Raw genomic sequence first — 17511 nt, forward strand, 5'->3', positions numbered from 1 at the left:
AGAAGCCATTTTGGGTGACAGAAAGAGAAAAAGAGGTAGAGGCAGAGAGACAGAGAATGGCAGAGAGCGAAGTGAAGAGAGGTGGACAGAAAAAGATGTAGGTACGAGGGGGAGACAGAGATGTTTACAAGAGGCAGAGAAGAGGAGAGGTGGAAAGAGACTGATGTTTTCCGAGAGATTCTGAGAGCTGCCATGGATGTTTTTGAAGTTGTCCAGTCACAAATAGGTCTGAGAAGGATGGTGAGAAGAAGTCTGCTCAATTATTAAAGTTAGGCTATCTCCTCTTACTGATAATTACTGCTAACTGTTGTTAATTGACACTGCTTTTTTTCTGACTTATTACCTTTTTAATGGTTAATAAGCTTTTTGATTTCATCTTAAAGATGCTCTTTCTTGCCATATGGTTAAGTCTCTGGAATCTGGTGTGATTTACAACTGGGGGGAGGGGCGTTATCGCAAACATGTCCAAAAATCTTAGTTCATATGAAATAAACAGCTCATAGAGTGCCTGGTAACTAGGGGCCCACCCTGGAGTCTGCTGGCATAGTTAACAGGGTGTGTTAGGCAGCCTTCAGGAAGAATGGGGTAGCTGTGTGGTTCCCATTTAATAGTGGCTTTACAGGAATAATGGGTGTGAATTGATTCATGCAACGATGCATGAAAGGCCCTGCCTACCTAATCCCACTTGCCAACACGTGGTCTATAGCCTTGAATGTTATGATGTGCCAAGTATTCATCCAGGTACTTTTTAAAGGATGTGAGGCATCCCGCCTCCACCACACTACCAGGCAGCGCATTCCAGACCAACACCACCCTCTGGGTAAAAAGGATTTTCCTCAAACCCCCCCAAACCTCTCACCCCTCACTTTTAACTTATGTTCCCTTGTAACTGACTCTTCAACTAAGGGGAACAGCTGCTCCCTATCCATGCTGTCCATGCCCCTCGTAATCTTGAACACCTCAATTATGTCACTCCCTCGGCCTTCTGTGCTCCAGAGAAAACAACCCAAGTCTATCCAATCTCTCTTTACAACTTAAATGTTCCATCCCAGACAGCAGCCTTTTTATTCTCACCACTCCTAACAGGTTTGATTTGATGATAATACTTACCTTTACAAAAGCAGCTTATTTGAATTGCACATGTATAATAGCAGCCTTAATGCATATGTTCTGAGCATGAATACACAAATGGAATGGCAGTTATCATAAATACTGACCCTCAACTTGTTGAATGGTTCTGTGCACCTGATTGGAGAATTTTAGCACAGTTATTAAGAATTCATCCCTGACAAACTGAATATTTCGTGAATCCCCCGTTGCTCTTGAGTCAGCCACACTGAGCTTGTCATGCTGGTACATCACTGTACTCAGAAAACGGGATGAACCTTGTTTCATATCAATACTTCTATGTTGATGTGACAAAAGTGGTATGAAGACCTGGAAAAACATAAAATATAACATCTGTTTAATTTCAAATCTTGCATTTAGCAGCAGCAGCAATGTCACCACGCAAAAGGTCTTCACTTCAAATGTTACGTATATAGAGGTTATGGAAAGTGCTGATATCCCAATAACCTAATAAGCTTCAGCTTCTCAGAATATGTATCAATGATTTGAATGAAGGAACATTTAAGCAGGAGACACAAATTTAGGAGAGTCAGTGAATTGCATAATAGGTAGACTAAGTGAGTGGGTAAAACTGCGGCAGATTTTAATGTCCTATGTTAAGGGTTGTGGGTTTTAAAAGAAAAAGAACATGGCTTGCACATGTAGATTCAAACAAACACATGAGATTCATGCACAGAGTTCAAAGTGAAAGCAAAACAGCAACCTCTGCAAACAGTCTAATGACATTACCATCAAATCATGTAATCAAATGGAGTTCAAGTAGGGAAATGTGAGGTCATCTACCAGAAAAAGGGAAATTGAAGTATTTTCCTAATGGTGAGAGACGTGCAGGTAAAATTTATTTTATTTTGTGTCCTTCTTTATTTTTCTTTTCCCCCCCCAACTCTTTCCTCCTTATTTTATCCCTCTTACCCTTTCTTCCCCTCTGCTTCCCTTCTTCCCCTTTTTCTCAATTTTACCTCTCCCCCACCCATCACCCCCTTCCCCCCATATCTTCATTTGTCACAGCTTACCCTCTGGTTTCAGTTTTTCTGCTGTTTGGCCATTCATACCTTATATTCTGTCTATGGGCTGCCACTAGCAGCCTTTCCTTTTGTTTTTGTGGCTATGACTCATCTTTCATTCCCTCACCCTGCAGTATAAATATCTTCCACTTTTTATGTCTTTTAGCTTTGAAAAAGGGTTACCTGGGCTCAAAATGTCAGCTTTTTTCTCTCCTTACAAGTGCTGCCAGACCTGACAAGATTTTCCAGCATTTTCTCTTTTAGTTTCAGATTTCAGCATCCGCAGTAATTTGCTTTTATCCAGAGACCAGGAAGTGTTGAGGGGCTTTTGGGTGTCGAGATACACGAACTACGAAAAGCTACTTGGACAGTTATTCTGATGATGGCTACAGTGAATCATCAATAAATCTCTCCGTGGACCTTGTGGAATATGAATTCCCCTTTTGAATGGAAGGAGCTTCATAGAACATAAGAACATAAAAAATAGGAGCAGGAGTAGGCCATCTAGCCCTTTGAGCCTGCCCCGCCATTCAATAAGATCATGGCTGATCTGTCGTGGCTCAGTTCCACCTTCCCGCCCTCTCCCCATAACCCTTAATCCCCTCTCTTATCAAAAATAGAAATAGAAAGAAATCCTACTGGACAGAAAGAGGCCATTTGGCCCATCGAGTCTGCACCAACCACAATCCACCCCCCACCCCCAGGTCCTACTCGCATATCCCTACACATTTTACCCACTAATCCCTCTAACCTACACATCTCAGGACACTAAGGGGCAATTTTAACATGGCCAATCAACCTATTGGACTGTGGAAGGAAACCGGAGTACCCAGATAAAGCCCACGCAGACATGAGGAGAATGTACAAACTCCACACACAGTGACCCAAGCCAGGAATCAAACCCAGGTCCCTGGAGCTGCGAAGCTGCAGTACTAACCACTGTGCTGCCTTGCCGCCCAAAATCCCACTCCTCCTCTTCTTTCTGTCACTATTTCCGCTCAACGGGAAAGGAGTAGTGGGAATTTAAAACCAATTCTCTCGCCTATACCAGGCACTGTTGATCTTGGGGCTTTGACTTGTGCAGAAGGAGTGCTTTATTCATTATGTTAATAGAAGGTGTTGGTGAGGCAACACTAGCTTGGTAAGATTGTTACACTGGCAACAAGGAGTAAAACAAATTTTTTCTTCCGGCTGGATAACTTTCATCATCAAGCCAAGTAATTCTCCTTAGTTCAAAAAAACCTCTCTTTGGTAAACTTGAAACCTATGATGCAAGCATAAAAGACTGGGCCCAATAAGTACAGCGCATTTGTTATTTCACCCATTGACAGAGATGAAAACAGAAGGTCATCATGTTGACGACATGTGGGTCTGACATTCAGCATGATAAAAACTCTGACCTATCCTGAGTCACATGACTCAAAAACCTTTAACTAATGAATAGACTTGCAGAGACCCAAAGCCCTCTACTTTACTCCAGCGATACTGTATTGACACAGCAGGGTGAATGAACCCTTGGGAAATCTGTCACTGAATTCTTGGCCTTTATAGTGAGGGGGATAGAATATAAAAGCAGGGAAGTCTTGCTGCAACTGTACAGGGTACTGGTGAGGCCGCAGCTGGAGTACTGTGTGCAGTTTTGGTCGCCGCACTTGCGCAAGGATATATTGGCCTTGGAGGGAGTGCAGAGGAGGTTCACTAGGCTGATACCGGAGATGAGGGGGTTGGACAATGAAGAGAGACTAAATAGACTACAGGGTCTGTACACGTTGGAGTTTAAAAGGATGAGGGGGGATCTTATAGACACGTATAAGATAATGAAGGGGATGGATAGGGTAGAGGTAGAGAGATTCTTCCCGCTTAGAAAGGATAGTAGGACTACAGGGCACAGCCTCAAGATAAGGGGGGGCAGTTTAGATCAGGGTTAAGGAGGAACTTCTTCACTCAAAGGGTGGTGAATCTCAGGAATTCTCTGCCCGTTGAAGTGGTGGAGGCTACCTCGCTAAATATATTTAAGTCACGGGTAGATAGGTTTTTGATAGACAGGGGAATTAAGGGTTATGGGGAGAAAGCGGGAAAGTGGAACTGATCCACTTCAGATCAGCCATGATCTTATTGAATGGCGGGGTAGGCTCAAAGGGCTAGATGGCCTACTCCTGCTCCTATTTCTTATGTTCTTATGCTCTTGAACAGGTTATGAAAATTGGCAGAGCGCTGTAAGTTCAGGCTGCCTCTGAATGACATGTTGTAAGACAGATTGGTATGGGAACAGCTCAAAAAATATTATTGGCAGAAGTCAACCTGGATCTATAAAATGCCATTGAGATAGATCTATTACTGGAGAATGCAGAGGAAGGAGCTCAGGAATTACAGGGGGCGTAAGACGGCAACGTTCTCCGATTAGTGGAAGGGACTCCATGCAATGTTCAATTCTCAACTCAGAGCATTTGTGTCAGTAATATATTAGCAAATCTATTACAATGTTGGAGCCCAAGTTGCTTCATCAAGCAGAAAAGGAAAGGCAGAGACAGCCTTAAGACTACTAGGGAACAAGTTCCAGAAGGTTGTAGATGCCAGACAAAGGACCATTGCAAGCACTGAAAAAAATCACAGCCAAGGCAAAGTTATAGGGCCAGGCAAAGAATGTGTTTGGGAAAAGGTTAAGGTCAGTAGCAGACTGTGCCTTGCAGGTATGCCCACTGCCTGAAACAGGAATGATGCAACTAAACCACATCTCCACAACATAGGCCACCCCCATAGTGGTGGCACTATTAGTAAATGGACATCCATTAAAAATGGAGGTGGACACAGGGGCTGCGATCTCCATTATTGGGGAGGAGACCTATAGAACATTACAGCACAGTACAAGCCCTTCGGCCCTCGATGTTGTGCCAACCAGTGGAACCAATCTAATGACCCTCTAACCTAAACTATTCCAACATTATCCATTTGATCACCTCTGAATGTGATCATGGTCACCATGATAGGTGGTCATAGAGGTCCTATGGTCACCTCTGAACCTGTATTCAGCTCCTTAGTAGACACAAATGCCAGGCTAGCCTACACAGGGGAACCATTGCAGACAGAGGGCACCATGGTGATCCTAGTGTCTTAGAGGCAGCAATCAGCTTGAATCCCATTCATCATTGTACGGGGACAAGGACCTAGCCTTCTGGCGAAAGGCTGGCTCCAGCATATCAGACTGAACTGGCTGGAGACCCTCAGGCTGGGCATGGGAACTCGAAGATGTTATCAACTTTGCACCCTGATGTCCCCAGAAAGGACTTGGAAGAATAAGGGGAGCCAAAGCCAAGATCTACTTCGACCCCAATGCTATACCTGAGGAGCCGAGGGAAGGGTGTGGAGATATTCTGGGTCATATCGATATCAAAAAGATGTAATGTCTTAAAAAGCATTGAAGTAGATAAGCCTTAGGAGTATTGGCAGGCAAACAGATTTGGGCGTACGTGTCCACCAATCAATGAAAGTGGCAACACAGGTAGATAAGGTAGTCAAGAAGACATACGGGATGTTTGCCTTCATCAGGGCATTGAGAATAAAAATTGGCAAGTCATGTTGCAGCAGTACAGAACCGTAGTTAGGTCTCATTTAAAATATTGTCTGCAATTCTGGTTGCCACACTACAGAATGTGGATTCTTTGGAGAGGACACAGAAGAGGGTTAGCAGGATGTTGCCTGGTCTGGAGGGTATTAGCTAGGAAGACAGTTTGGAGAAACTCAATTTGTTTTCATTGGAATGACAGAGATTAAGGGGTGATCTGATAAAAGTTCTACAAGATTATGAGTGGCATGGACAGAGTGGATAGTCAAATGTTCTTTCCTAGGGTAGAAAAATCAAGTACTAGAGGACATAGTCTTAAGGTGCATGGTGAAAAGTTTAGAGGAGATGTGTGAGTCAAGTTTTGTTTTTACACAGAGAGTGGTGAATGTCTGGACACGCTAGTTGGGGAGGTGGTGGCAGCAGATGCAATAGCAGCATTTAAGGGGCAAATAGACGAATACGTGAATAGAATGGGAATGGAAGGATACGGATTCTGTTTATTTTAGGCAAACATCATGATCGGTGGAAGACTGAAGGGCCTGTTTCTGTGCTGTATTGCTCTTTGTTCTATTTTAGAGCAAAATGGGTTCCATACTCACTTGGAACAAGTGGTGATAGAACTTGAGCTCCAGGAAATCCTGAGCATCATAAGGTATGTACAATTCATGGATTGGGCTGTGCCTTTCATCCCATTAGTTGGATAAGCCAAACTGACTTTGTGGAGACTATAAGCTCACAGTCAATCAGGTTTCTGAATTTGATAGATACCCTATGCCCCGAATCAAAGACATGGACGCCAGATTAACAAGCGGCCAAGTATTCCCTAAATTGTGTATCTCCAACTTGAATAAGACAAGCTTTCCTGAAAATATGTGATAATTGTGATGTTAATGTACCTTAAGTAAGTGTTATTTTTTAATCATGATCTCTGCAGCTCCCACAGTTAGTCTGTCTCATGCTCACAGCCTTAGGTGATGTAATTGTTGGGAGAAGAAAACTGCAGGCACTCAGGTGAAAGGGATTTCATTTTCAGTTTCAGTTTTGAGCTACACATTTTGAGTTGAGTTTTAGGAGGGACAGTAAGCTAAAAAGAATTGTTTTCCCTCTCTCCCTGTTCTTTTGAAAATTCTGTTGGTTTGGTGAGAACAAGATCTTGTTTTCCTGAAGGGAGTGGACATCAGACTGAAAGCAGTGTCTCTTCTCTCTCTCCCTGGTTTTGAGAAATTCTGCTGTTAAGCTGAAAGCCTTCCTGGAGTAGAAAACCTGTTGTTGGGAGCTGGACCAGAGTCCCTCTGGTGTTTTGGGAAGCCGCCTTAAAGCAGACATTACAAACTTGATCAGCTAATGTGACTCGTGCCAGGAAAACCAAAATCACTTCCTGCCCATCCCCAGCCTCCCGACATCCATGGAGTGACCTGGCAGGCTTTGGGTGAGAGTGCATGTGGACTTTGCTGGGCCTTTTATGGATTCTATATTTTTGATCGTGATGGATGTACTCTCCAAACGGCTGGAGATACATTGCATGAGCTCCACCAGCTTCCATGCTCCGATTGGGAAAATATTACAGAGTTTCTGCATGCACGGGATACTAGAAGTTCTGGTTTCTAACAATGGCATTGCCTTCACTGGCACCAAGTTTCAGACCTTCACGCTTTCCAGTGGAATCACACACATTAGGACAGTATCCGATCACCCGACATCGGAAAGGCTGGCTGAACGGGTGGTGCAGACTTTTAAGCCTAGCATGAAGAAACAACCCATAGCATCCAATAGAGACCAAACCAGTAAGACTTTTTTCGACTACAGGACTCCGCCTCACACAACAACAGGGACATGTTAATGGGATGGAGGATGAGACTCAGCATACTGTTCCCAAACCTGGCGGGGAGGGTAGAGAACCAACAAGAGAACCAGAGGAACTATGATTCTGCAAAAACAGGAAGAATGTTCAAATCCGGCAATCTGGTTCACGTGAGGAACTTTGGTGACAGTCTCAGCTGGGTCCTCTTTTTTTATTCATGGGATTTGAGCATCACTGGCTGGCTAGCATTTATTGCCCATCCCTCATCACTCTTGAAGTGAATGGCTTGCTAGGCCATTTCAGAAGGAAGTTAAATTGCCCCTTAGTGTCAGGGGGACTAGCCAGGGCAAATGTATGGGGTTACAGGGATATGGCCTGGATGGGATTGTAGTTGGTAGAGTTAATGGGCCAAATGGCCTCCTTCTGCACCGTATGGATTCTATGATTTGTGCCTTGTAGATGGTGGACAGACTCTGGGGAGTCAGGAGGACACCACAGGATTCCCAGCTATTCTTGTAGCCAGAGTATTTATAGGGCTAGCCTAATTCCATTTCTGGTCAATGGTAACTCCCAGGAAGTCGAAAGTCAGACATCAACAGTGGGATGTCGGTAGCTGGACGTTAACACAACACAGAACATAGAAAAACTACAGCACAAACTGGCCCTTCGGCCCACAAGTTGCGCCGATCATATCCCTACTTACTAGGCCTACCTATAACCCTCAATCCCATTAAATCCCATATATTCATCCAGAAGTCTCTTAAAAGACCCCAACAAGTTCACCTCCACCACCACTGATGGCAGCCGATTCCACTCACTCACCACGCTCTGAGTGAAAAACTTATCCCCGACATCTCCTCTGTACCTCCTCCCCAGCACCTTAAACCTGTGTCCTCTCATAGCGACCATTTCAGCCCTGGGAAATAGCCTCTGAGAATCCACCCTATCTATACCTCTCAACATCTTATAAACCTCTATCGGGTCACCTCTCATCCTTCGTCTCTCCAGGGAGAAAAGACTGAGTTCCCTCACCCTATCCTCATAAGGCATGCCACCCAATCCAGGCAACATTCTTGTAAATCTCATCTGCACCCTTTCAATAGCTTCCACATCTTTTTTGTAATGAGGTGACCAGAACTTTGCACAGAACTCCATGTGGGGTCTGACTAGGGTTTTATAAAGTTGCATCATTATCTCCCGACTCCTAAACTCAATCCCTCAATTAATGAAGGTTAGTACACCATACATCTTCTTGACCACATCCTCCACCTGCAAGGCTGATTTAAGAGTCCTATGGACCTGGATCCCAAGGTCCTTCTGATCCTCTACACTGCTAAGAGTCTTACCCTTGATATTATACTCCTTCATCCCACTGGACCTGCCAAAATGGACCACTACGCATTTATCCGGGTTCTGCCACTTCTCTGCCCAGTCTTGCGTCCCATCTATGTCTCGCTGCAACTTCTGACATCCCTCCAGACTATCCACAACACCACCAAACTTCGTGTCGTCGGCAAACTTACCAACCCATCCCTCCACTTCCTCATCCAGGTTATTTATGAAAATTACAAACAGATGGTGGAATGTTGATAATAGGCTGTTAAGATACAAATCAGAAACCCCAAAGTATTTAATGAAGCCCAATGAGGCCTCAACAGCTTTTCTATTTTGACATTAGTGTAAGGATAAGGTTTTCCAGTCCAGACACGATTCAACTAAAAAACAGGAAAGTTTTTATCAAAACAAACTTTATTTAATACAGTTTAACTATAATAAATGGATTAGCTTAACTTTTACCAATTGAAATACTTAAACATGACAAGATACAATTCTTACTGCTAATCTATCTCTACTAGTTTCAATTCAAGCAACATTCCTCTTATGGACTTAAACTGCTCTTCAAAATCAGTTAGCTACATGTAGGTTTACGCGCTTATACTTGGGCTGCCAGTCCTTGAGCTCCCTGAACACCTCAGGAGAGAGGGAGAGACAGATAGAGAGAATCTATTTCTCCTAGCAGGTCCCAAGCAGCAGCCTCCAGAGAGACAGCAAAAGTGAGAAACACCTTTCACTTCTTTTAAAACCTTGCTTTTCCTTGTAAGTTTAGTTCCTCTCCATAAGCACATGATTGCTTTTAACAATCAACCTAGTCAAAAGCCTACTCTGAAATCCCAGAGGGAAAAGCAAATAAACAAAAATACACTAACTCAGATTAAAATAAATACATCCCTGCCTAAAATCAATCATTATCCCACATTCTCAGCATGCAGCACCATATAAACCAGAGCTGAATTTTAAACATAAGCTTCACAAGAAACATTACATGAATACATTTCTTAAAGACACAGTATCATCAAATTGTCGACAGTGGTACATCAACAGTGGTACATCAATGGAATGCAGAGGTACAAGTGAGATTTTTTAAATATTCAGTAAGTTCAGGATTTTGATAGACTGAGACCAGAAAGTAAAAACCATAAGATAAATTTTTAACAATATAAAAAATATTGAGTATATTTTAAAATGTCATTGTGAAATATATTTTTCTTTGTTTTTATTATATTTCACTTTGAACATTAGAAATTTCACTTATTAAGAAATAATTGGACAACAAATTTTCTTTCAACATAATTTTTTAGCAATTCAATTGTTTCATAAACAAGTGTCCTAGGCCCAACAATCTTCAACTGCTTCATCAATGACCTTCCCTCCATCATAGGATCAGAAGTGGCGATGTTCACTGATGATTGCACAATGTTCAGCACCATGTCCAAATGCAGCAAGGCTTGGACTGACAAGTGGCAAGTAACATTCATGCCACACAAGTGTCAGGCAATGACTGTCTCCAACAACGAGAATCTAACCATTGCCTCTTGATATTCAACAGCAATACAATTGCTGAATCACCTACTATCAATACCCTGGGAGTTACCATTGACCAGAAACTGAACTGGACTCACCATATAAATATTGTGGCTACATGAAGTTAGGACTATGGAGCATGGCCTCAAAAAAGGGGGAGGCAGATTTAGGACTGAGTTGAGGAGGAACTTCTTCACACAAAGGGTTGTGAATCTGTGGAATTCCCTGCCCAGTGAAGCAGTTGAGGCTACCTCATTGAATGTTTTTAAGGAAAGGATAGATAAATTTTTGAACAGTAAAGAAATTAAGCGTTATGGTGAGCAGATGGGTAAGTGGAGCTGAGTCCACAAAAAGATCAGCCATGATCTTATTGAATGGCAAAACAGGCTCAAAGGGCCAGATGGCCTACTCCTGCTCCTAGTTTGTACGTTTTAAGAGCAGGTCAGAGGCTGGGAATCCTATGGCAATTAACACACCTCCTGACTCCTCAAAACCTGTTCACCATCTAAAAGGGACAAGTCAGGAATGTGATGGAGTACTCGCCACTTGCTTGGATAAGCGCACTTCCATCAACACCTAGGAAGCTCAACACCATCCAGCATGAAGCAGCCCACTATATTGGCAGCACATCCACAAACATTCACTCCCTCCACCACTAGCGTATTGGTATACATAGATGTGTACCATCTACAATACGCACTGCACCTTGTTCACCTTGCTATAGGAAAGATGTCATTAAACTGGAGAGAGTGCAAATGTGATTCTCAAGGATGTTGCCAGGACTCAAGGGACTGGGTTATAGGGAGAAATTGGATAGGCTAGGATTTTTTCTTTGGAGCGTAGGAGACTGATGGGTGATCTTATCAAGTGTTCGGGGTATCAAGTGTTTAGGAAGGATAGGCGGGAGGAAAAAGAGTGGGGGTGTAGCTCTGCTGATTAAGGATAGTATCAGGGTGGTAGTAAGGGATGATATAGAAGCCAAAGAGCAGAAAGTGGAATCGTTGTGGGTGGAGATTAGGAACAGCAAAGGGAGGAAGACATTGGTGGGTGTCGTCTATAGGCCCCCAAATAATGATCTGGAGGTGGAGAGGGCTATTAACACACAAATAAATGTGGCGTGCAGGAATGGAATGGTGATAATTATGGGGGATTTCAATCTACATATTGATTGGTCGACCCATGTTGGACGCGGTGGGCTTGAGGAAGAGTTCTTGGAATGCTGCCGGGATAATTTCCTTGAACAGCGTGTGTTGGAGCCGACGAGGGAGCGAGCTATCTTAGATCTGGTGTTATGTAATGAGGCAGGTAGAATTAGGGACCTTGTGGTGAAGGATCCTCTTGGGACGAGTGATCATTGTATGGTGGAGCTTCTGATGCAGATGGAGGAGGAGAAAGTGGGTTCCCGGACCTGTGTCCTTTGTTTGAACAGAGGGGAGTACGATAGGATGAGAGAGGAATTGGCGAATGTTGACTGTGGGAGCACAATGGAAGGTAGGTCTGCTGAGGAACAGTGGAGGATCTTTAAGGAGATCTTTCTTGGTGCTCAGCAGAAATTTATTCCGATGGTTAAAAAGGATCGTAGGAGGAGAGAAAATCAGCCGTGGATAACGAAGGAGGTAAAGGACAGTATTAAATTAAAAGTGGATGCGTTTAGGGTAGCTAAGAGTAGTGGGCGAGAAGAGGATTGGGAGAGGTTTAAATATCAACAAAGAATGACGAAGAAGTTGATAAAGAAGGGTAGGATAAACTATGAAGCTGGGCTAGCGCTAGATATAAAAAAGGATAGTAAGAGTTTTTATAAATATATAAAAAGGAAGAGGCTGATTAGGGTGAACGTTGGACCCTTAGAGGATGAGGGGGGGACTTAGTGGTAGGGGATGGGGAAATGGCTGAGGCCTTGAATAACTTTTTTGTTTCGGTCTTCATGGAGGAGGACATGAATAGTTTGCCGGGTGTTAACGATGGAAAGATGGTAGGAGTGGAGGGCCTGAATGAGATCATTGTTACTAGAGAGGCAGTGCTCGACAGACTAGAGGGACTGATTGTGGACAAGTCCCCAGGACCGGATGGAATTCATCCAAGAGTTCTGAAAGAAATGGCGGAGGTGGTCGTGGATGCCTTGATGATTATTTTCCAAACTTCGCTGGATTCCGGGGAAGTGCCGGAAGATTGGAAAACGGTTAATGTTACACCATTGTTTAAGAAGGGTGGCAGGCAAAAGGCAGGGAATTATAGGCTGGTTAGTTTAATGTCTGTTGTAGGTAAAATGTTAGAATCCGTGATCAAGGAGAAAATAGCGAGGCATCTTGAGGAGAATTGTTTGATAGAGCAGACGCAGCACGGTTTCATTAAGGGGAAGTCACGTCTGACGAATTTATTGGAGTTCTATGAGGATGTGTCTAGGGCGGTGGATAGAGGAGAGCCGGTGGATGTGGTGTTTCTTGATTTTCAGAAGGCGCTTGATAAGGTGCCACACAAGAGGTTATTACAGAAAGTTAGGGGGCATGGAGTTGGGGGTAGGGTGTTAGCGTGGATAGGGGATTGGCTGTCAAATAGGAGGCAGAGAGTGGGGGTCAATGGGTGCTATTCGGATTGGCGGTTGGTGACTAGTGGAGTGCCCCAGGCATCGGTGCTGGGGCCTCAGCTATTTACCATTTATACAGATGATCTGGAGGAGGGAACCGAGTGTAGGGTGTCGAAATTTGCTGATGACACCAACATTGGTGGAACGGCAAATTGTGCGGAGGCTGTGGAAAGTCTGCAGAAGGATCTAGATAGGCTGGGCGAATGGGCCAGGAACTGGCAAATGGAATTTAATGTTGGCAAGTGTGAAGTTGTCCACTTTGGTAGGAATAATGGTAGGAAGGACTATTACTTATATGGCGAAAAACTGCAGCATGCGACGGTGCAGAGGGACCACGGGGTCCTTGTGCATGAGTCGCAAAAACCCAGCCTGCAGGTGCAGCAGGTGGTCAGGAAGGCAAATGGGATGCTGGCCTTCATAGCGAGGGGGATTGAATATAAAAGAAGGGAGGTCTTGCTGCAACTGTACAGGGCACTGGTGAGGCCGCAGCTGGAGTACTGTGTGCAGTTTTGGTCGCCGCACTTACGCAAGGATATTTTGGCCTTGGAGGGAGTGCAGAGGAGGTTTACTAGGCTGATTCCAGAGTTGAGGGGGTTGAACTATGAGGAGAGGCTGAATAAACTAGGCTTGTACTCGTTAGAGTTTAGAAGAATGAGGGGAGGTCTCATTGAGACATATAAGATGATGAATGGGATGGATAGGATAAAGGTGGAGAGGCTCTTCCCGCTCAGAAAGGACAGTAGGACTAGAGGGCACAGCCTCAAGATAAAGGGGAGGCAGTTTAGAACGGAGTTGAGGAGGAATGTCTTCACTCAAAGGGTGGTGAATCTCTGGAATTCTCTGCCCGTTGAAGTGGTGGAGGCTGCCTCACTAAATATATTTAAGACGCGGGTTGATAGGTTTTTGATAGGCAAGGGGATTAAAGGTTATGGGGAGAAAGCGGGAAAGTGGAACTGATCCACTTCAGATCAGCCATGATCTTATTGAATGGCGGGGCAGGCTCGAAGGGCTAGATGGCCTACTCCTGCTCCTATTTCTTATGTTCTTATGTTCTTATAGAGGTGTATAAGATCATGAAAGGCATGGATAGGATGAATGCACTCAGTCCTTTTCCCAAGACTGGGGAATCGAGAACTAGAGGGAATAGGTTTAAGTTAAGAGGAGAAAGAATTAATTGAACCTGAGGAGCAACTTTTTCACACAGAGGGTGGTATGTGTGTGGAATGAGCTGTCAGAGGAAGTGATTGAGGCAGGACTATTGACAATACTTAAAAGACATTTGGACAGATACATGGATAGGAAAAGTTTAGAGGAATGCACATTAGAATGGGCCAAATGCACATTAGAAGGCAGTTCACTGCCACCTTTTTGTAACAATATTGTACCAGTATCTTCTGTTTATGGATTTCATTTTCTTACCTGTGTTAACATTTGATGTAACATCAACAAAGACTGTCCATTCAGCATGCCATACTCCAACATTTTAGGCATTAATAAATTAGTCTCCTTCATATCATTGGGTTCAGTAATTGTTTCTGTAGAAAGATTTATGTCCAATATTAGATTTCATTAGCTATAATTATTGCCGATTTAACAGTATGGGTTTCTCTATAATTATGATACTTTGTTCCTTTTATAATTTTTGTACAGTAATGTCAAGGTTAAAACAAACTGTGAAGACCTGGAAATTCCTGAGAATCTGACAAATCCGAAACAAACTGTGGAAGACAGAACATCGATAGGAAAGGTTTACAGGGGTATGGGCACCATACAGACAAAGCACACCATTCGTAGAGAAGGAAAGGAGGGGTGCAGAATGTAATGTTACAGTCATAGCTAGGGTGTAAAGAAAGGTCAACTTAACGAAAGGTAGGTCTATTGAAAATTCTGTTGGCAGCAGGGAAGAAGCTGTTCATGAGTCGGTTGGTACATGACTTCAGACTTTTGTATCTTTTTCCTCAAGGAAGAAGGTGGAAGAGGGAATGTCCAGGGTGCATGGAGTCCTTGATTATGCTGGCTGCTTTTCCGGGGCAGCAGGAACTGTAGACAGATGGGGGGCTGGTTTGCATGATGGACTGAGCTTTGTTCACAACACTTTGTGTATTGCGGTCTTGGACAGACCAGGAGCCTTACCAAACTGTGATACAGCCAGAAAGAATGCTTTCAATGGTGTATATGTAAACGTTGGTGAGAGTCAAAGCAGACATGTCAAATTTCCTTAGCCTCCTGAGAAAGTAGAGGCATAGGTGGGCTTTCTTAACTATAGCATTGGCATGGTGGGATCAGGACAAGCTGTTGGTGATCTGGGCACCTAAAAAACTTGAAGCTCTTGACCACTTCCACTTCATCCCCATTGATGTACACAGCGGCATATCCTTCACTATTCTTCTTGAAGTCGATGACTATCTCCTTCGCTTTGTTGACATTGAGGGAGAGATTATTGTCTTTGCACTAGTGCACCAAACTCTCTATCTCATTCCTGTACCCTGTCTCATCATTGTTTGAGATCTGACCCACTACAGTGGCGTCATCGGCAAACTTGAAAATCGAATTGGAGGAGAATTTAATCAATCATAGGTGTATAAGGAGTATAGTAAGAGGCTGAGGGCATAGTCTTGTGGGACACTGGTGTTGACGGTGATTGTGGAAGAGGTATTGTTGTCTTTCCTTACTAGTTGCGGTCTGTGAGTTAGAAGAATCTAGTCACAGAGGGAGGAGCCAAGGCCCAGATCATGCCCAGAAGTTTGGAAATGAGTTTTATAGAAATAATTGTGTTTAATGCTGAGCTGTAGTCAACAAATAGAAGTCTGACATAGGTGTCTTTGTTATTTCAGTGTTCCAAGGTTGAGTGCAGGGCCAGGGAGATGGCATCTGCTGTGGACCTGTTGCGGCAGTAGGTGACCTGTGTGGATCCAGGCAATCCAGGAGGCTGGAATTGGTCTGTGCATTGACTAACCTTTCGAAGCACTTCATAATGCTGGATGTCAGAGCCACCCAATGATAGTCATTAAGGCACGCTGCTTGGCTTTTCTTTGGTTCCGGGATGGTGGTGGTCTTCTTGAAGCAGATAGGGACCTCAGATTGTTGTAAAGAGAGTTTGAAGACGCCAGCTGGTCTAGATCGGATCTGAGTGCTCGTCTGGGTACCCCATTTGGTGATTATCAAATAAATAGGTTGGACTAAAACCTGGTGTTGTCAGACTTTTTACTGTGTTTACCCCATTTGGGCCAGTTGCTTTCCGTGAGTTGACTTTCAAGAAGGCTGTTCTTACATCCGCAATAGTGACCTCTGATACAGATTCGTCCGAGGCGTCTGGGGTGGAGGGCATGCTTTTGCTGATGTCTTGCTCAAAATGAGCATAGAAAGTGTTGAGGTCATCAGGGAGGGTTGCTTTGGTACTGGTAATTTTACTTGCCTTCATCTTGTAGCCTGTTGTGTCTTGCAGACCTTGCCATAGTCGGTGGGAATCTGTGTGGCTAGCCTGGGACTCTAACTTGGTCCGGTACTACCTTTTGGTACCTTTGATGGATCTCTGTAGATCATATCTGGATTTCTTGTATAGGTGAGGGTCATCTGACTTGAACACCTCAGACCTGGACTTCCCTGGATATCCCTGTTCATCCATGGCTTCCAGTTGGGAATCACACGGATTTGCTTCTTTGGCACACAGTCTTCAACACACTTACTGATGAAGTCAGTTACTGTAGTGGCGTACTCGTTCAGGTTGGTCACAGAAATTTTAAATATTGACCAATCTACTGACTCTAAGTAGGAGTTTATTTATAGGAGTTTATCCGATTCCTCAGACCAACATTGCATGACTTTCTTTGATGGATTCTCCTGTTTTAGTATTGCTTCATGAAGTAGATTTAATACAGGTTTCCTTAATGATGGTAAAATAATGACCCTCATTCCCCAGAGGAGATAACCAGCCTGTGTGAACAGTCCAAGTCTTCAGGTAATATACAGCTTCAACTCCAAGATGGCTCCCACAGCATTGCCACAAAGTACCATGTCCATCACTTTCTGGTATTCTTCTTAACTTGTCCTGTGGTTACAGGAATGTTACAGGCTTCTTCAAAATAAACTATTGTTAACACTCAATCTGCATGCCGACGACTTGTTTGGTAAAAATTATTTGGGAGAGTCCATCAGCATTCCCATGGACCGTAGATAGCTGATATTTTATTCTGTAAATGTGCGCTGACAACAGCAATGCCCATGTCCATACCGAGCTCATTGCTAGAGATGGAATACTGATATACAGCCCAAATATTGCTGTCAGTTGATCCATTAGTAAATTTCCTTCCATATAGTTATTGGTAAAGAACACATAAGAAATAGAAGCAGGAGTGGCCACTCACCCTCCAAGCCTGCCCCACTATTCAATACAATCATGGCTGATCTATGCTGGCCTCAACTCTTTTTCTGTGCCATTTCCCCACAGCCCTCTATTCATCGATCTATCAAATATTTATCCACCTCTGCCTTAAATACTTCTTATGATCCAGCCTCCAGTACCCTTTGGGACACAGAATTCTAGAGATTCTCCACCCTCTTTGAGGAGAAA

At 43.7% G+C, this 17511-nt stretch overlaps 1 protein-coding gene across 1 annotated transcript in view; it reads right to left on the minus strand.

Moving 5' to 3' along the window:
* Positions 1-17511, minus strand: part of dnah10 (dynein axonemal heavy chain 10) — a 337567-nt gene that overhangs the window by 296880 nt on the left and 23176 nt on the right. The window contains exons 5-6 of the mRNA XM_080207920.1: positions 14361-14476; positions 1218-1437 (exon numbers count right to left, since the gene is read on the minus strand). Of these exons, the coding sequence (XP_080064046.1) occupies positions 1218-1437; positions 14361-14476 (336 nt within the window). The remainder of the gene's footprint in view (positions 1-1217; positions 1438-14360; positions 14477-17511) is intronic.

Source organism: Carcharhinus amblyrhynchos, chromosome 20 (assembly GCF_965287045.1).
Source record: "Carcharhinus amblyrhynchos chromosome 20, sCarAmb.v2.hapA, whole genome shotgun sequence".
NCBI classification, from domain to species: domain Eukaryota; kingdom Metazoa; phylum Chordata; class Chondrichthyes; order Carcharhiniformes; family Carcharhinidae; genus Carcharhinus; species Carcharhinus amblyrhynchos.